This window comes from Eschscholzia californica, unplaced genomic scaffold (genome assembly GCF_041429995.1).
Source record: "Eschscholzia californica isolate CP2 unplaced genomic scaffold, dmEscCali1.0.p SCAF_6, whole genome shotgun sequence".
NCBI lineage: Eukaryota > Viridiplantae > Streptophyta > Magnoliopsida > Ranunculales > Papaveraceae > Eschscholzia > Eschscholzia californica.
Genome location: NW_028238483.1, coordinates 3141964 through 3160993, shown reverse-complemented (window position 1 = coordinate 3160993; position 19030 = coordinate 3141964). Strand labels below are relative to the sequence as shown.

Genomic DNA, 19030 nt, shown 5'->3' with positions numbered 1-19030 from the left:
CCACGGTTTCCATCCAAGTGGGGGTACAAATCAAAAGTTTTCAAAAAACGGAGGCGTAGTCCTAATATCGATATTGTACCCAAAAAAAAATTGGTTGTGGTGGTGACAGGAGTGATGTGGCTCCGAAATTGATGGTGGTGGTGACAAGAGAAGAACACAAAAAAAAAGATTGTACCCAAAAGTATGTACCCGAATTTTTTTTTGTTTCTCCAAAACCACAACATAAGTAATGGTAAATAACAAAAAAAAAAAAAGTAATGGTAAATAACTTGAAGAAAATGAGGCCCCTTGTGGTGGGCCAGGCCCAAACCCCACCTCATGGGATGTGAGTCTAGCCAATTTTTTACAATTCAGTAGTGTTTGTTCTAAATGAGAGAACATATTAAATAGTTGCTCAAAGAAATGGTGTCTGATTGATCTACTAATCAGATACAAAACCAAGAAGTTAACCCTAACATCATCACCATACAATTTATCTGCAGAAACCTACTTCTTTGATTTGAAAGTGTGTGCACAAAGCAATTACAACATTATTTTTTCGACTTGGACAAATGAAACACCAATACAAGCTTAGCCGTGAAAGTTGTTGGAAAAACCCTCTAATAATTCCATGATCATTCAACTTTAAGAACAATCTTCATGAACTCATAGACGAAGTAACTTATAGCCGCCGATGGTAAAACCTGAATAGTCAACATTCAAGAACAATATGAGAAAACAACCAACATGCATAACCATATGTTATTTTGGTTGTTAAGTGTAACCATATGAACCATTTTGCAGTGAACCCACATGAATTTAACAAAAAAGAAAAATGAATATGTTTTCATTGGTTTCGAAGCACGACTCTAACTTTTTCCGAAATTTATGTGGACTCACTGCAAAGTTGGACATGAACAGAGACTAGAAGTCGACTACCACAATAGAGTAGAATTACCATAGGCTAACATGGAAAACATCGACAATTACAATAGTCATCTACAAAAGAATTAAGCTACAGTTAAGTATAACGTCATTATATAAACATCTTTTTTATATTTTAGTATTTTACAAAATCGTCTTAGGTTCATAAGATAGCCCTCTAGGATGTCATTTGTATATAATTTAACAACAGTTGATCGAAAAGTACAAATTTGAATTACAGATAAGAGGCCTGATGAACAAAGACCAAAAATTTATGTGTCTTGGATTTTTAAGTTAATTTATGGTATATACAGTAAAATATACAACAGACCTCAGTCCATTCATAAGAAAAAGAATGACAGATGCCCTTAATCAGATAAGTTTTAAGGCAATCCGGCTGTTAAAGCTCAACGGAACTACAGCCTGTGGTTTGCCATTTAGTTCACCATGGAAATGTGACCTAAACAAGTTCAGTAGAAACAATCAAAGCCATTAGCTAGGGGGAAACTAGTCATTTCAGGACACGAGATTTGGTACAATGACATAATTATTCTGAGTGTCTGGGTGCTAGTTTGAACTGATAACCAGTTCCAATACAATAGTTGAGTTTGTCTAGTTTTTAGATAGCAAATCAAAGATAACCTAGATGCTTAATTTTTTCTACGATAAAAACTAAAGAGAATACAATAGAGAGAGAAAAATTAAAAGAATCCACAGATCGATAGAGATACCTGTAATAAACTGGGTATAAGTCCTGCATAGAGTGCAGGAACACCTCCTTGCTCTACTATCTTAATACAAGTTGATATTGCACTTAATTTTGTTGCCTGTACTTGCATCTGTAGCTGCCTTCTCACAACTTCGAATGGATATGTGGCAGCTTCAGCACAAGCACCAGCGATAGCTCCATATACTAGGGTCCTGATTGGACCCAACTCGAGTTGGTCGAAAGCATTCAATTCCTCAACTTGCTGATTCATATTATCAGTTCTCTTTCTTCCTTCTGGTGAATGGAGATATGCAACCTTCAATATATCATATACCCCGTAGAAAACTGCACCAGAAGGTGCCATGCTTATAAGAGATGGCACTAAGCCTTTGTAGAGAGAGAAAAACCCTTCAGTTTGGACCATGTGACGGAATGTACCAATAACGCCACCTAATGCTTCACCACCAGGTGCTACCATCTTCGTTCGGATCTGAAATTTTATAAATGAAGTACGTCTAAGCAAACACTGTTATAAGGAAAATTATTAAAAAAAAAAAAGTTAAAACAAATAAAAATCACAATTACATGGACCTAATAAGTTACGTGGACCGTGGGTGAGAAGTATTTCAGATCTCAGGTGTGGATATTATTTAACAAGAAAATCATATGTTTTCTATAACTCGTATATGGCAATTATGACTTCTCTAAAGGCCTTTCCTATGCATGTGGCTGTTTACACACCCAATTCACGAAGTCCTCGTGTCCTAGTCATGTACTTCCGCAATTTTGGTACACTCAGAAAGTAATTTTAGTACACCCAATAGTCCCGGGATTGCAATTATTCTCTTTAGGATAAACTATGTATTTGGATATCATTCTATCGAAAACAAACGCCTTGGATGAACCCAACATCAGCTGTAAGGAGACTGTAAGAAAATTTGATTTTTTTTTCTATAAATATAGATGGGTCACATTCCTAAAGTACGCTTCAGGCCTCTAGAATCTCAGGGTCGGCCCTGGAGAGGAAAAGTTGATCCATGATAATTGTGCAATAGCAAAATTCAGGGGTTTAGCCCTCCTCCTCACATAAGTTGTCTTCTATCCTCCCTAACTTAATTTAGGCGGGTATTCCTTCATACCAGTAGGTAGTCCACATAGGAGATCCTGACGAACATAAAAATCACACAGAAAATAACTCAAAAATAAAACCACATGTAATTGGCATAAATTGAAATTGTCGGTACCGTGTCCAGAGGTAAGCAGAGTATGGAAGCAGTAATTCCAGAAGCAGCACCGGCGACAAATCTTTCAAAGTTTGTAGTTTCTTCATTACCAGTCATTTCAAGCAGTTGTTTTCTATATGTGTCGTAAGCATAGAAATTTATCGCTTTAAACGGAGCTGTTCGAAGAATATTAACAAAATTTCCCTTCCAAAATCCTTTTAGGCCTTGAGTGGCAGCAATTGTATTGATGAGATCAAATAGATGCTTTTGTTCACCACGAACTATATATTCCAGCTTTAGTCTCTCAAGTGGAGCCACAAAAGTTCTGGCATAACAAAATATTAGTTATAATCAGCAATTTGAAAGTTAAAGTCATGTAATCTTGACAACAGGTGAGATTAAAGACAAGAATTTTTTCAAACTACAAATATACAAATAACTAAGAAATACTATAAATTAGTACAAAAGAAATTCTGAGTCTTAGATTACTCAAAAGAAAGAAGATTAATATAAAATATTTCTTACTCTTTATTCATCAATGAAACTACCTATTATATCAAACTATAATCCAAAAGGTAAGCAATAACTATACTCGAATTCAAGTAAACTTTTTCTATAGATGACGGTCCTCTATGAACAAAACCAGCAACTTGCAAACATTTTTCTTTTCAGCAGATCACAATTGTCGACAAATTTATTTTATGCATGTGCAAGTTAAGTTTTCCTCTTCAAAAAATGAATCCACTTCCTGAACAAACCCCATTAATCTCAATAAAGCAATTTGGATTAGCAGAATCCCGTAAACCCCGCGATGATGCAGGAGAATTACTGATAAAGCTGATGTAGGGTCTAGGCACTAATCCTTATTCTTCAAGTTTTTACAAACATTAGGAGCACAGTCTGCATTTTGGGTGTCTTGTTCTAATAATTTGTGTAGAAGAAAATCTAAGCACATTCAGCAATAGCAGAGTTAACAAAACTAAATTCAATCTAAAGATTTCAATTCAATATCACCGCTTCTTACTAAACACTCGTACCACAAGAATCAGCTCAACTTTTTTGTTACAAGCCAAATCAACATAATATATACATGATTGCATACACACGCATGACATACTAAAAGCAAGAACTAAATTTCGAAATATTTCAGTCCCATTTCCGTGCCAACCGAAATTTCCATCGAACCCGCAAAAACTTAACTAAGTTTCCTTTAACAATGCCTTGTCAAGGAAATAAATTTCAAAATATTTTGGTCGAAAAGACCGAAACATTTCCATTTCCATGTCTACGGAAATTTCCACCGAAACCGAAATTTCATTCCTTGCCTAAAAGAGTTAACAACATTTGGGGTTGGGGCATGATCTATTGTCTGATCCACGACGAAACACCAGATAAGCAAGAAGTTTAATCTAGTTAATTGTGCAGAAGAATATTCAGGATTTCCTAAACCAATCAAAATTTCAAAGTAAATATCTAGGTCAAAGATGAAACCCACAAAAACAACAGTATGAGTCAACAGGTTCATAAAAATCAAAGCTTTGTATTACAAAATAAAATCAACATAAAAGGGGCAAAAGAATGAGAGTCAAATAAAAATCAAACCTTGAAACCATAGCAGCAACTGCTCCAGCCCATAGATGTTTTGTGGTATTCATGGCACCTTCTTTTCCTTGTAATCCAACTTTCTTCTTTCCCTTTTTAATTTCTTCAATACCCAATTTCTCCATCTCTTCTGAATTCTTCTCTCCATTTCCCCCCAAAAATACAGTAGAATCTTGAACTAATCCATCACTACTACTACTACTACTCCCTCCATTAATAGATAAACTCACAGATAAAAACCCATTACTAATCACAGTAAAACTTCCCTTTTCACACTTATTAAAACCCTTCAAAGCAATTGGTTTCAACGAAAACCTAGAATTTAGTCTACAACAATTTGAATCTTCATTATCATTTCTTGATGAAATCAAAGAAACAAATGAAGTAGGTATAGTTGAATCTAAAAACAACCCTCCTCCTCCTCCACCATCATTACCGGCAACCAAATTCAAATCTCCAAAACCTTGAAGATGCTCTGAATTAACCATATCTTTGAACCAAATATCTAGTGATCCAAGCATTGTTGTAATTGTAATAAACCAAAAATCAATTATTAGAAAGGTACTGAATTTCTAGGGTTTTTCTGAAATGGGATTTTATAAAAGGGGGGAGAGAAAAGCTTCATATTGAAGAGAGAATCGTATATATGCTTCTTTTACAGTCAGGATTCTGCTTTGTTTCCATCGAAGAGAGAGAGAGAGAGAAAGACATAAAGAAATGGAATTCATTTTGTGTGTTACCTGCCCACTTACCGGGTACCCACTCTGGCCATGTTTAGGGCGCCCCATTCCAATGGAGTTCCAAGAAGGATTTTTGAGCTGGAGGACCACAAAAAGGGGGGTAATTAAGGTTCCGCCCCAGCCCATTCCCGAATTGTGTTTAAGGTCCAAAATGTCAGAGCAACTTGTCAGTTCCCTTATTTCTCGTTTATTCCTTCCTTTTTTGCCCCTGCCTGCATCTCTCCCTTACCTGCCTTAATTAGCTGATTGGACGACGCATTAAATGGCTGTTCTCTCCCTTACCTGCGTCTAATCTTAGCATTAAATGAGGAGAAAATCATTCCAAAACCAGATTTCCTTTCCTTTTCTCCCCGCCCAAATCTCTCCTTCATTTTCTCCTTTCTCTCTCTATCCTCTGTTCTCTCTCCTTTAATGGCGGCATTTTCACCCAAAATTTCGTCCCCAAATTTGGGTTGAAATTTTTGATCCCGCCCAAAATTTAGATTCAACTGTTTCTAGCTCTATTTATAGACAAAAGCTCATCATCTTTTGAAAGACCAACTGTTACTGTTCTTCAAGTTCAGGTAAGTGATTTTAATGTTTATCATCTTCCTGGCTTGAAGGGAACACTAGTGTTTTGCCTCAATCATCTTCTGCCATGAATACTCCTTAAATAAAAACAAAAACAAAAACATTTAAAACTCATATTTCTAGCCTTCAATGGTATCATTTAATGTTCTTAAATCTCACCTTTTAGCCTTGAATGTTATCATTTACTGTTTCTTTTGCTGGACTGCTCCTTGAAGACAAACAGTTAGACTCTAGAACTCATTCATATTTGTTTTGCTTGACTGTCCCTTTCATGTTTCTGCCATGAATACTCCTTAAACAAAAACAAAAACAAAAACATTTAAACTCATCTACTTGCATTGAATGAAATAATTTCAAGATGATGGATATACTTTCAACAGAGGTCACCAAAATTATGAATATTAGGATCCTTTGAACAACTCCTTCGAAACTAATTATTTACTGTATATTTACTAGTCAGTTTACAGTTTCCTTTTGGTTTTAAAGTTGATTGTACATTTCTTAGTTCCTACTTAGTTATATAGTGTTAGTTCTTGGTCAGTTTTCTGTACATGTTTTCCTACAGTGGCCAAGTTGTCCGTATATTGTTCAGTTCCTGTTTTGCAATATGTCTATACTTTCGTTTAGTTAACTTTTGCAGGTTGGAACGTCATATCTCTAATCTTAACACGTCAACTTTGAATCGGTATATTTTCATTCCTTATATGTTCGTTTTTACTGTTCGACTTTTCTGTACAATCTTACGTTCCTTACCCGTTATCCTGTTTCCTCTTCGTTGTGTAAATTACAGTACATTCTACAGTTCCCGATATTTCTCTTATGCAGAATGAACAGAGAAGAAATGTCGTCCCAGTCAAATGAAGAGTCCATTCGTGAACCAGAACGTCAATTCTTCAGTCCCCACCCATCAAGTACTTCAAGATCACCACCCTTAATGAATCGGTATATTTTCATTCCTTATATGTTCGTTTTTATTGTTCCACTATACTGTACAACCTTACGTTCCTCATCCGTTATCCCGTTTCCTCGACGTTAGATAGTTTACAGTACATTTACAGTTCCCGATATTTCTCTTATGCAGAATGAACAGAGAAGAAATGTCGTCCCAGTCAAATGAAGAGTCCATTCGTGAACCAGAACGTCAATTCTTCAGTCCCCACCCATCAAGTACTTCAAGATCACCACTCTTAATGAATCGGTATATTTTCATTCCTTATATTTTCGTTTTTATTGTTCAACCACACTGTACAAACTTACGTTCCTTGTCCGTTAGCCCGTTCCCTCCCCGTTGGATAGTTTACAGTACATTCTAACGTTCCCGATCCTTCTTTTATGCAGAATGAACAGAGAAGAAATGGCGTCGCAGTCAAATGAAGAGTCCATTCGTGAACCAGAACGTCAATTCTTCAGTCCCCACCCATCAAGTACTTCAAGATCACCACCCTTAATGAATCGGTATATTTTCATTCCTTATATGTTCGTTTTTATTGTTCCACTATACTGTACAACCTTACGTTCCTCATCCGTTATCCCGTTTCCTCGACGTTGGATAGTTTACAGTACATTTTACAGTTCCCGATATTTCTCTTATGCAGAATGAACAGAGAAGAAATGTCGTCCCAGTCAAATGAAGAGTCCATTCGTGAACCAGAACGTCAATTCTTCAGTCCCCACCCATCAAGTACTTCAAGATCACCACTCTTAATGAATCGGTATATTTTCATTCCTTATATTTTCGTTTTTATTGTTCGACTATACTGTACAAGCTTACGTTCCTTATCCGTTAGCCCGTTCCCTCGCCGTTATATAGTTTACAGTACATTCTAACGTTCCCGATCCTTCTTTTATGCAGAATGAACAGAGAATAAATGGCGTCGCAGTCAAATGAAGAGTCCATTCGTGAAGTAGATCGTGATTTCTGCAGTCCCTACCCATCAAGTACTTCAAGATCACCACCCTTAATGAATCGGTATATTTTTTAGTCAGTATGTAGTTCCCGTTGTGTTTTATAGTTGGTTGTACATGTTGTAGTTCCTACGTAGTTATACAAGGTGTGTTGTACTTGGTAAATTTTCTGTACATGTTCCTTCACCTCTTCACCTTATTCCTGTAATTATTCAGGTTTGAGCTTGAATTCTTCCCTTCGAATGCTTCAAATTTGTCAAGATCATCACCCTCAATGAGTACAGAAGCAATGAATCGGTACATTTTCCCATCTGTTCTATTCGTTCCCCTTCAGTGTCCAAGTTTCCGTTACATTATTCAGTTCCCGTTTTGCAATATGTCTATACTTTTCGTTTCTTTAACTTTTGCAGGTTGGAACGTGGTTTTTTCACGCCTAATTCGTCAATTGTGCCTCGATCATACACTTCAATGATTCCACAAGAGTTGAATCGGTACAGTACTTTGTGTGTTATACCTTTTTTTTACTGGGAGTTGTAAAATGTCTGGTCCACAATTAAATGTAATGTTAGTTATTCCGTTCCTGATTTTAAACTTTGTGTATTTCTGTAGGTCGCCCACTGATTTCTTCTTACTCCCGCCTTCTAACCATGGTGATGGTTCCACTGCTCTTGTCAGAAGAGAGCCTCTCCGGTCTGAGAGTTGGCCTGAAGTATTCACCCATGAGGGTCAAGAATTTCCTGGTGGTGTGATTGCATTTCGCCAGGCTCTCAGTCGTTACTCAATCAAACACAGTTACAATTATGTGTTTGTTAAGAATGACCGGATCGTGTCACCTGTGTTTGCAAAAGTACCAAATGCAAGTGGAAAATACACGCAGTTGCTCCTCTAAAGTCGAGATCTATGTTTATCCTGAAAGCCTATAACCCCGTTCATACCTGTGAAGACTTCATCACTGGTGTTCGGAAACCTCGACTATCGACTGAAGCTGTTAGTTTATTGATTGCAGAAGACATTAGAGAGAACCCTACCAAGAGCACGAAGGATATTGTTAGTTCCTTCAAAAAAGATTATGGTATTAAACTGAGTTACTACTACTCATATCATGCTCGAAATGCGGCAATTTGTATAGGATTTGGTGATGAAGCTGATTCCTGTGCAAAACTCTCCTGGTATGTTGATGCTCTGTCAAGATCTAATCCTAACAGTCATATCGATCTGGAAGTTGATGAAGAGTCACATCGTTTTGTAAGAATTTTCATTGCTCTTGGAGCATGCATAGAAGGTTACAAGCATTGTAGACCTCTGATATTTGTTGATGGTACGTTTGCTAAAACAAAGTATAATGGATGTATTCTGGCTGCAGTTGCGAAGAATGGAAACGACGGTAATTATTCTATTTTTCTTGAAACTGTTCCTCGTACATTGTATAATTGTCAGACGACTAAACCGTGTTCTGTCCATTTGTTAGTTCCCGAGGCACGCTTACATTTACAGGAAACAGTAATGTTTATGCTCAATCATTCTGTTGTACGCAGGTTTTTTTCATTCTTGCCTATGCTGTTGTTGACGTAGAAAACGATCACAACTGGCTCTGGTTTTTTGGGAACTTGAAGAATTGTATAGATATTGGTGAATCACTTACTTTTATGTCTGATAGGCATAACGGTATATTAAATGGTGTTCGGAATGTATTCCCATCGGCCAACCACTCCTATTGCGTGTGGCATTTGCGGAACAACTTGAATTTACGAGTTAGAAATGGTGCCAAGAAGTCAGATTATTTCCAGTCGTTGATGTTCAAAGCGGCTCGTGCACTTACTGCCTCAGACTTTAGCAAATACACTGGAGAGATTTGTGTAATGGGTGGGGCTGGAGCTGAAGCTTTTTTGAACTCAGTCGACCCTGTTCATTGGGCAGATGCCTTCTTTCCAGGGAAAAGGTACGGTTTAATTTGCTCTTCCTTGTCTGAGTCCTTCAATTCATGGATCCGAGACGAGAGAGTTATGCCAATAACAGTCATGCTCGATATGCTGCGAATGAAGATCATGAATATGATGAACGAGAGGCGAGTTGAGTCATCTAGTTGGTCTACCTTCTTATGCCCGAAGGTAGATAAAGAAATGCAACTGCGTTACAAAGTGGCTTGTAGTTGGACGTGCGTCTAGTCCGGAGAAGGTCAGTACGAGGTATTGTCTATGCCCTCCCATTCAGTTGACTTGGCCCTACGGACCTGCACTTGTCGCAAGTGGCAAGTAGAAGGCATACCATGCGAGCATGCGATTCTGTGTATAAAAATGAACGGTGGTGATGCCTCTTCATTTTTTGATTCCAATTTCACTACCGAAGCCTATTGTAAGACGTACAGTCATCCCGTTAAGCCTGTACCTACGTTTGATGAGCCTAAATCGTATGACCCGGACACAATGATTCTTCCTCCTCTCACAAAGAGACGTCCTGGTAGACCTCGCACCACTCGAATCGAAAGTGCCGGGTATTTTCCCAAAAGACAGAGGGTTTGTGGCAGATGTAATCAACTGACGACCCACAATCGTGCATCTTGTAACGAACCAATATAGCGATGGGTTAGCACTTCTCTATCTGATTTTGTTTAGCACTTCTTCAAGTGCCCAGTATTTTGTTAGCACTTCCTTTGGAAATGTAACTTTATTTTTGTTGTCTACTGTGTGTATGTAGAGTACATTTTGATGATTTGCAGTATATGTGTTTCTTTACAGTAAACTGTTTTGTTTACGAAACAGAACATTGTAAAACTTTCAGTAAATTATAAAACTGTCAGTACGTATTTTAATTCCTGTGTGTACATTATTGTATTTTGTAAGTTTATTGGAACAGAACATAAGATAACTGGAAGTAAATTTATGTAAATTATATAACGGACAGTACATTATAGAACGGACAGTATATTACATAACTGGAAGTAAATAAAGATGGAGTCTAAGTTGTACAAGTTTTTAACCATTGATTACCTTTCACATCTTGTGTCCTTTGGTCGAAATTGTACATAAAGATGGAGTCTAAGTTGTACAAGTTTTTACCCTTAAAAAAGTTTCGTTGTCCACCACTAAACGGACAGTACATTATAGAACGGACAGTACATTAGATAACTGGTGGTAGATTTTGTAATGCCTTGGAATGTATGTTGTATGTTTATTTGATTGTTTCTAACCATTGAGTACCTTTCACATCTTGTGTCCTTTGGTCGAAATTCTACATAATGATGGAGTCTAAGTTGTACAATTTTTCACCCTTAAAAAAGTCTCGTTGTCCACCACTAAACCGACAGTAAACTATAAAACTGACTGTACATTAGATAACTGGCGATAGATTATGTAATGCCTTCTACCTGTAATGTATGTTGTATGTGTATTTGAACAGAAACATTGACAGTAAAGTATAAAACTGACAGTACATCGTCTAACTAAAATACCTCTGCCATAATACAAAACAGAAGTATTTTTCAGTACAACATAAGTTAATAAAATTTCCACAACATTTTGTACAATTATAACCCCTCCTTTTACATCATCTTACTCCAAGCCTTTTGTGACTCCCTTAAAATTTTGTACGTCACCTCCGTTCTCACTCTTCTAGCTCTGTCGCTAAATTGTTCGGGCTGCGTGCAACTGTCTGGCATGCGAAAGTCTTGACTGTCTATGAATATTCTTTCCAGATGCAGCATTACGTAAAGACCGCAGTCCGGTCTGCAGGATAAAAACAAATTTTCATTATACCAAGTTGCAGCCATTAGAAGAAGTAAAGAAGAGACCAACTCAATGTCTAGAGTACGGTAAGTTATAAAACTGCCAGTGCATTATGTAATGTCTACTGCACAGTAAGTTATGCTTTGTGTGTTTTGGAACAAATCAATTGATAGTAAACTATAAAATTGACAGTGCATTCTGTAATGTCTAGTGTACAGTAAGGTATGCTTTGTGTGTTTTGGAACAAATCATATTATAGTAAATTCTAAAACTGACAGTAAACTATAAAACGGACATTATAAAACTGACAGTGAATGGGACTTACTCTTTCCCTTGCTGTGGACATTCTTCTTCCCTTAAAAATGGGATCTTTTTCTTCAGTCGTTTTCGTCCGTAGTTCAATTCATTTAACACACCTGCAAGGACTATTGCAAACTCCCTTGCATTCTTGTTGCACGTTTGAGCGAGCTGTCGATCATTGATTAGTGAATTATAGTGTATCCAATCATTTTCATGGAACCTATACACCAGAAGCGTCCAGTGGTAACCATAGTATGCATCATTGGTGTATGGTGTGTTAATTGGAACACACAACACTGAGGTATGGCCTCTGATAAACTGCTCCTTAATTCTGGTCTGCAAATTTGCAATTATTGTATCGGGGTGCCGTTTCTGGTTGATCAACGTCTGCAAATTACCAATAATACATTTTAAGAAATATTTGACAGTAACACAATACAAAAAGTGAAAAGCAATCTTACGTAGATCAAGGCTGACAAGAATATGATCTCTTTGCTTTTGTTATCTGGCCTGCTGTGAAGGTGGTCTGCAAACCAATCGATGATTTGAGAGTCGCACTCTCTATACATCATTAGATCATCTAACTCTTTTCCAGTTAGACGGTGTTCATCATCTTTCTTCCACACCTCCAGTCTGTACCGTACATTGCATAATTTACGAGACATTCAATAATGTACGTGACACATTCAAATGTGTAACAAATTAAAATATTTACAAGAAACTTACTTTTTCCAGCCTTTCTGGCAGAACTCTAGCAGTAGAGGTCTTTCTTTCTGAAGCACATAAGGCCAAAGCCCTCCTATTTTCCAGTCCCCTAAGCTCTGTTTGTCTTCTTTGTTCAAATTCATGGGTTCCACAGCCACAATTTCCTTTCCCTTATCTGCCTTGAATGTCGCTTTCCGCACACGTGGGTTTTGCTTCACCCTTCTTATAAGAGAGTTCTGAAGAGCCTTTGACCCTGATTCTCCTTTGCTTGCCACTCTCTTTGGAGGGGAAACAGTTTTCTTTAGCACTTCTTGGACTGACTCTTTGCCCATTTTGATTATATCTGCAAAATCAGAATTAGGTGGTGTCTGCAAAATATCTGAAGTATTATGTTTGCTGATCCCCTCTTCTGGTGGTGTCCAAACCACTATTTGTGTGCAGTCAATTCCCAGATCAAAGCTTGGTTCCGTTAGTTGGTTGTTGCAGATTGTACTACCCTTCTCTTCACTTGCTACATTTTTTTAATACAATGTTAGAGATTAGGTTTGTTAAATAATTTATAATCACTATAATAACATAAACTTCATCTACTTGAATCAAAAAATTGCGAATCTTACCTTTTAACAATTGATCTTTTTGTTGTAGTTTTAGTGTTTCCTCTCTGTTATGAATCCTTTGAAGCCAAGAGTCATCGTCGCTCGATAAATTAACGTCCTTGCCCCAAAGCTCATCTCTCTCATCTTTTCCCTCCTTCTCTTTGTATTTATCTGTTTTTATGTAATCGGGAATTAATATATGTCACTGACATTTTCAAATTTACAAGAAACAAAACAACTGAGGATGCATTGTAAAGTTCCCGATAAGTAAACTCAATCCCAGTACCCGTTTAGTAACATTTTGTTAAACAATATGCAGAATAACATGAATTAAAGTTCTCTTAAAGTAAACATAAGTTCATAAAAACCTTCACTAAAAGGAAACCACTTAATATGTCATAAAGTACCTTTGTTCAAGCTATTTTAATACGATAACCACTAACACTAGACATGTCATAAAACCTCCTATCCTTAACTACTCTTTAGTACTATTTAAGTTTGATTGAAATGAGTTTGACTGTAATCGAAAATTAGAGATTGCCTTTTCCTTTGCCGGCATGCTTTTGCTTCTTTGCATGATCCTCTGACTCGGACGATTCATCATCATCATCTGTTTCACTCTCACTTTTTTCTGCTTGACCGTCTTTCACAGTTTCTTCTTCACTTTCAGTCTTGTCTTCATCACTTTCACTACTTTCTTCTCCATTTTTTTCTTTTATTTCAGTTTCCTTCTTACCCTCATCTATCTGCCTCTGTTCTTCTTCACTACTCTCACTGTCGGTCTCACTCTCACTTATCTGACTTTTTCCTGCCTTAGTAATCTCATTTTTCTCCACTACTCTCACTGTCTCTTCTTCTTCACTACTCTCACTGTCACTTTCCTTCTTACCCTCATCTATCTTCCTCTGTTCTTCTTCACTACTCTCACTGTCGGTTTCACTCTCACTTATCTGACTTTTTCCTGCCTTAGTAATTTCACTTTTCTCCACTACTCTCACTGTCTCTTCTTCTTCACTACTCTCACTGTCACTTTCACTATCACTCTTACCTTCCTGGTTCCCCTCATTTTTCTCTATCTCCTCTTCTTCTTCTTCTCCACTCTCACTTTCAGTTTCACTTCCTTTTTTATTCCTCTCCTCATCCTTTCCTGTCTCACTTTTATCCTGACCCTCTTCTTGTTCATCAGTTTCACCACTATCAGTTGCACTTCTTTCTTGTTCCTTCTCCACTTCTATATTTTCCTGTCCTTTATCCTGCTCTTCCCTCCCATCACTCTCACTTACATTTTCTTCTTGTTCATCCTCCCTTGCTGCTTGCCCAGTTTGTTCCCCCTCAGGTTCTAGCTGTTCTTGACTTGGACCCCCTTCATATGTTGCTGTTTCCATTCTATCTTTTGATTGCAGCACATCGGAATAAGCTTTTACTGCTGAGTCTCTTTCCTCGCATGCTTTGGCCAGCTCCTGTCTCAAAAGGGAGATTTCTCTTTCTTGGTTCTCTATTCTTTTCAACAAATTGGTTAAGCTCTTTGGATTTTCTCCTTCTGACAAAATTCTACTTTCAATATCATTTTCTGGCCAGATTCTTCTTTCATATACCTGCAAGATTTAAAAAAATACATCAGAAAGGAACATAACTTACTGGAAATTATACAACTGACAAGACATTAGAAAACTGACAGTTAATTACCACACTGACAGTACATTATAAACCTGTTTATACAGTAGAACACAGATTGTAAATTTTTCACTACCGTTTATATTTTTCAACTATTAGATGCAGGATTTTACCTGGTCCTCTATAAGATTCTGAATTTTGTCATCGAAGGTCTTATCGATTTCTTGCAAAGACCATCTCACCAATCGAGGCACTTCATCCTTCACCTTGCTTATTCTATCGTAGCATAGAGTATGCTCGCAGAACCAGATCTACTCAGAGATAAAAACAATTACATAACCAATAAAATGTCACTGAATAGACCAAGTGTGGTTAAGAAAATAATACTTACAGGAAGGATAATTAGGCATCCAGAAGCTTTGATTGGATCATGTGGGTGCCAACTGATCCTGTCCATCATGTACGCGTGCACTGCTCTTGCCCACGATACTTTTTTTATGGTGTCCATCGATTCCAAGCAGTTGAGGAAGATTGGGGGAATGGAGTAACCAGTACTCGAAGCAAAGAGTAGATTAGCAGATAGTGATAAGATTACCAGCTTGACAATATCCATATCATCCACATCTTCATCGTCTACGGCTTTGTTTAGAGCATCGGATACCGAGTGACAAGTCACATAACCAGGTATTTCTCCCAAATATTTGATACAGAAGTCAATCTGTGGTTGCCTTAATACCTTGGTTTTGGGTATCACATCTTCCATTTCCCCCTCCATTGGCAAGCCCAGGATGAGGGCCACATCCTCTGGTGTTAGTTGAAGCTCTTTGCCTGCAAGTGTGAATCTTTCAGTCTTCGTATTGTAAAGGCTGAGTAATTCGAAGATAGCTTTGTTTGGTCGAACTGGATTTGCCATTTCGAGCTTGTTTTCATTGAAGGCTCTCAATAGGTATTTGAAAGGAGTCTCATCCAACAACTCCTTCTGTCTGTCACTCAACTTAAAATAAGTTGTCTTCATTTGGTCCCAAATTTTACGAAGGGACCACTTGTATGCCTTTGAGAGTTTGCTATTCAGTTTGTCGGGTCGATTTTTCATCTCTTTTCCCCCCTGTTCACTACCCTCTCCTTGAACTTTTGTTGGCTTCTTTTGTTTCCATTGAGGACCCTCTGGTTGTTGGGTGGCTTTCCTCTTTCCTTTGGTATTCTTCACAATTTTGGGTTCAGCTTCCTGGGGGAACAAAGGAGTTTACAGTAAATTAAAAAACCCACAGTAAACTATAAAACTGACAATGCATTATGTAATGTATAGTGTACAGTATCATATGCTTTGTGAGTGTTGGAAGAAATCAATTGTCAGTAAACTATAAAACTGACATTGCTTTCTGTAATGTATTGTTTATCATATGCTATGCTTTGTGTTTTTTGGAAGGAATCAATTTACAGTAAATTATAAAACTTTCATTTCATTATGTAATGTATAGTGTACAGTATGCTATGCTTTGCTTGTTTTGAAACATATCAATTTACAGTAAACTATAAAACTGACAGTGCATTATGTAATGTCTACTGTACAGTAAGGTATGCTTTGTCTGTTTTGGAACAAATAAACTTAGAGTAAACTATAAAACTGACAGTAAACTATCTATTAACAGTAATCTATAAAACGGACGTTATAAAACTGACAGTGATCTTGACCAAAGCTTTGTGCATGGGAACTAAAAAGTTTCTAGACATCTGGATCATGTACATGAAACTAAAAAAAGGTAGGATGGTAACAGTAAAATACTTCAAAGCTTTGTGAAAAAGTAAAACGAATTTGTGCATGGAAACTAAAAAGTTTCTAGATCACTGGATCGTGTACATGAAATTAAAAAGAGTGTGGACTTTTGTACCTTCGTCTTCCCCCTTGGACTACTCCTAGTGGGTTGCTTTTCTTTCATCTTATTTTGTTTCACGGATCTCGACCTTGTCGTTGCTGGCTCTGTAGCGATTTTTTTTGGTGAGGTTGTTTTAGTGCTTTTCTTCACCATCTGCAAACAGTAATCCAAGTTAAATTTGTAACAGATTTCGAAGGAATATTTAGGGTTTTTCGTCAGATTTAGGGTTTTTCTTTAGATTTAGGGTTTTTCCCTCAAAAATCCTAAATCTTTTTGTTAAAGAAAACTTACCTTTTATGAAGAACAACTTCAGAGTTTTTCTTTCACTGATCTTGCACTAAAGGAATGAAGAACAGCTTGAGAGTTTGAACTGGTTTTTAGAGAGAGAGAGTGAGCGGTTTTCTTTTGGTAATGGTGGACGAATAATCAGGAGAGGAGTAATGGAGTAATGGAGAGAGAGAGAGTGAGCGGTTTCCAAAACTGAAAGGCGTGGGCTCGAGGTAATGAGGAAGTGACGTTGGCGTGGAGGAGTCATTCGAAACCTGACTTGACGTCAGACTTTGGCCAAAAAGTTCGTCAATTTCGCGCTTTTTTTTTAATGGCAAATCCGTAATATCAATGAAATCGAAGGTTTTTTAGTTTTCCACTTTCAAGGGGCTGACACTTTGGACCTGATCCATAATTCCGGACTGCCTTGGGCCCGGTCCTCATTCTTCCCATGATTTTGGGCCGTTTGCCCAAGGCCTCTTCCAAGAATCACATTCCTTCCCCTAACATGGAATTACATTATTTTCGTATGATGTTTAATTTACGGGGATGTATTTTAAGTCTAAAATCGCATGATCAATGAGTTTAGAGACAAAAAATAATCTGAATTAGAAAATAAATCCACTCAAGTAAATTATATGTTTATCCTCTCATTCTCTTTTACTACCTAACCTATCATAAGTTAAAAAAAAATAACCTAAAATAAAATATACCATAATATTTAGAGATTCATTAAATGATTTCCTCAAAAACAAACTTTCCTTCCGAAAAAATAGTTGCCTTTACCGTTTAGCAGAATACTTTCTTTTATATTTCTATTCGAATTGGGCAAAAGCAACCCGAAGAGAGAGATAGAGCATGGTCACTTTCTAATATATGAACTAGGTTTTGATTTCATTCATCATCGACGCCCAAATTAAACCGAGTGAAAATGGTGAAAGCATCGAGTGGGAGAGAGAGAGAGAGAATCGATTGCTGGTTTCATTCATCATCTACAGTAGTGAAGAGTAAGAAAAAACAAACGTTAAAATAAAATGTTAAAAATGTTGTTAGACTCGATAAGATTCTACCAGCATAGAATTTTATTAGAATCAATCTATTGTAACAAATCAATAAATAAAATAAAACCAAAATAAACCGAAAATGTAAAATAAGTCCAAAAATTCACTATTTGGTGGGCCTCATGCATCAATCCTTTAATTTTCTCTCAATTTTGTCCTTTCATAAATATTTTTTAACCATTGGTAAACCAAAGGTTTATAATGGTTGAGTTAATACAATTATTCTTTCCATAAATTTTATGAAAGAATATTTATGGTGGATATTTAATGTTAATCTTTATTTCCAAAACTTATATTTTTCTAAAGTAACCTAACAAATCAATGGATATTTAGGGGGGGGGGGGGGGGGTAGTGGAGCAAGACTTTCACAGACTTTCATAGACAAAATGTCCCGTAGACATTTCAAGACATTTCGGATGACTTATTATAGACAATATGTGTTCATAGACATTTTCAAGACATTGAAGTTTGTAGACAAAATGTCTTTATAGACTTTCAAGACATTTGATCCATAGACAAAATGTCCTGGGGACATTTTAAGATCTTGAGTCCATTGACAAAATGGGTAATGCATATTATATTTGTGCTAATCAAAAGTACATTTTTCGACTTTTGTAGACATCTGTGAATATTTGTGGACTTTGATGGACATTTGGTAGACATTTATTATTTTAATATTATTATTATTGTTTAATCACATGAAATAATATATTTATACTAACATTTCAAAAATATATTTTTCGACTTTCGTAGACATCTGTGAATATTTGTGTACATTGATGGACATTTGGTAGATATTTATTATTTTAATATTATTATTATTGTCTAATCACATGAAATAATATGTTTACACTAACATTTCAAAAATATATTTTTCGACTTTCGTATACATCTGTGAATATTTGTGGACATTGATGGACATTTGGTAGATATTTATTATTTTGATATTATTATTATTTTTTAATTACATGAAATAATATATTTATACTAACATTTCAAAAATATATTTTTCGACTTTCGTAGATATCGTGAATATTTGTGGACATTGATGGACATTTGGTAGACATTTATTATTTTAATATTATTATTATTGTTTAATCACATGAAATAATATGTTTATACTAACATTTCAAAAATATATTTTTCGACTTTCGTAGACATCTATGAATATTTGTGGACATTGATGGACATTTGGTAGACATTTATTATTTTAATATTATTATTGTTGTTTGATCACAT

At 36.4% G+C, this 19030-nt stretch overlaps 3 protein-coding genes across 3 annotated transcripts; 1 reads left to right on the top strand and 2 right to left on the bottom strand.

The window, feature by feature from the left end:
• Positions 1 to 359: 359 nt before the first annotated feature.
• On the bottom strand, positions 360 to 17274 carry LOC147530831 (putative mitochondrial adenine nucleotide transporter BTL3). The gene is made up of 5 exons (XM_086646971.1): positions 17224 to 17274; positions 4438 to 5255; positions 2857 to 3160; positions 1635 to 2102; positions 360 to 683 (listed from the first exon to the last, which is right to left on the bottom strand). The coding sequence occupies exons 2-5, from the start codon at positions 4956 to 4958 to the stop codon at positions 615 to 617; spliced, it is 1362 nt and encodes a 453-aa protein (XP_086503097.1). The 5' UTR covers positions 4959 to 5255; positions 17224 to 17274; the 3' UTR covers positions 360 to 614.
• On the top strand, positions 8553 to 9817 carry LOC147530833 (uncharacterized). The gene is made up of 2 exons (XM_086647223.1): positions 8553 to 9062; positions 9188 to 9817. Exons 1-2 carry the CDS (start codon positions 8553 to 8555, stop codon positions 9815 to 9817), a joined length of 1140 nt encoding a protein of 379 aa, XP_086503349.1.
• LOC147530832 (uncharacterized) lies at positions 13317 to 16610 on the bottom strand. The gene is made up of 4 exons (XM_086646970.1): positions 16479 to 16610; positions 14981 to 15814; positions 14763 to 14900; positions 13317 to 14570 (listed from the first exon to the last, which is right to left on the bottom strand). The coding sequence occupies exons 1-4, from the start codon at positions 16524 to 16526 to the stop codon at positions 13506 to 13508; spliced, it is 2085 nt and encodes a 694-aa protein (XP_086503096.1). The 5' UTR covers positions 16527 to 16610; the 3' UTR covers positions 13317 to 13505.
• Positions 17275 to 19030: the final 1756 nt, after the last annotated feature.

What these genes read in the sequence shown, in the direction of transcription:
- LOC147530831 (XM_086646971.1), bottom strand. Translation starts at nt 4,958, where the DNA reads ATGCTTGGATCACTAGATATTTGGTTCAAAGATATGGTTAATTCAGAG. An exon ending in GTTGCTGCTATGGTTTCAAG is followed by an intron (nt 3,161 to 4,437) that starts GTTTGATTTTTA and finishes TTGTTATGCCAG; the next exon opens with AACTTTTGTGGCTCCACTTG. An exon ending in TTATACCCAGTTTATTACAG is followed by an intron (nt 684 to 1,634) that starts GTATCTCTATCG and finishes TTGACTATTCAG; the next exon opens with GTTTTACCATCGGCGGCTAT.
- LOC147530833 (XM_086647223.1), top strand. Translation starts at nt 8,553, where the DNA reads ATGTTTATCCTGAAAGCCTATAACCCCGTTCATACCTGTGAAGACTTC. An exon ending in ATTCTATTTTTCTTGAAACT is followed by an intron (nt 9,063 to 9,187) that starts GTTCCTCGTACA and finishes TGTTGTACGCAG; the next exon opens with GTTTTTTTCATTCTTGCCTA.
- LOC147530832 (XM_086646970.1), bottom strand. Translation starts at nt 16,526, where the DNA reads ATGAAAGAAAAGCAACCCACTAGGAGTAGTCCAAGGGGGAAGACGAAG. An exon ending in GTCCAAGGGGGAAGACGAAG is followed by an intron (nt 15,815 to 16,478) that starts GTACAAAAGTCC and finishes TTGTTCCCCCAG; the next exon opens with GAAGCTGAACCCAAAATTGT. An exon ending in GATGCCTAATTATCCTTCCT is followed by an intron (nt 14,901 to 14,980) that starts GTAAGTATTATT and finishes ATCTCTGAGTAG; the next exon opens with ATCTGGTTCTGCGAGCATAC.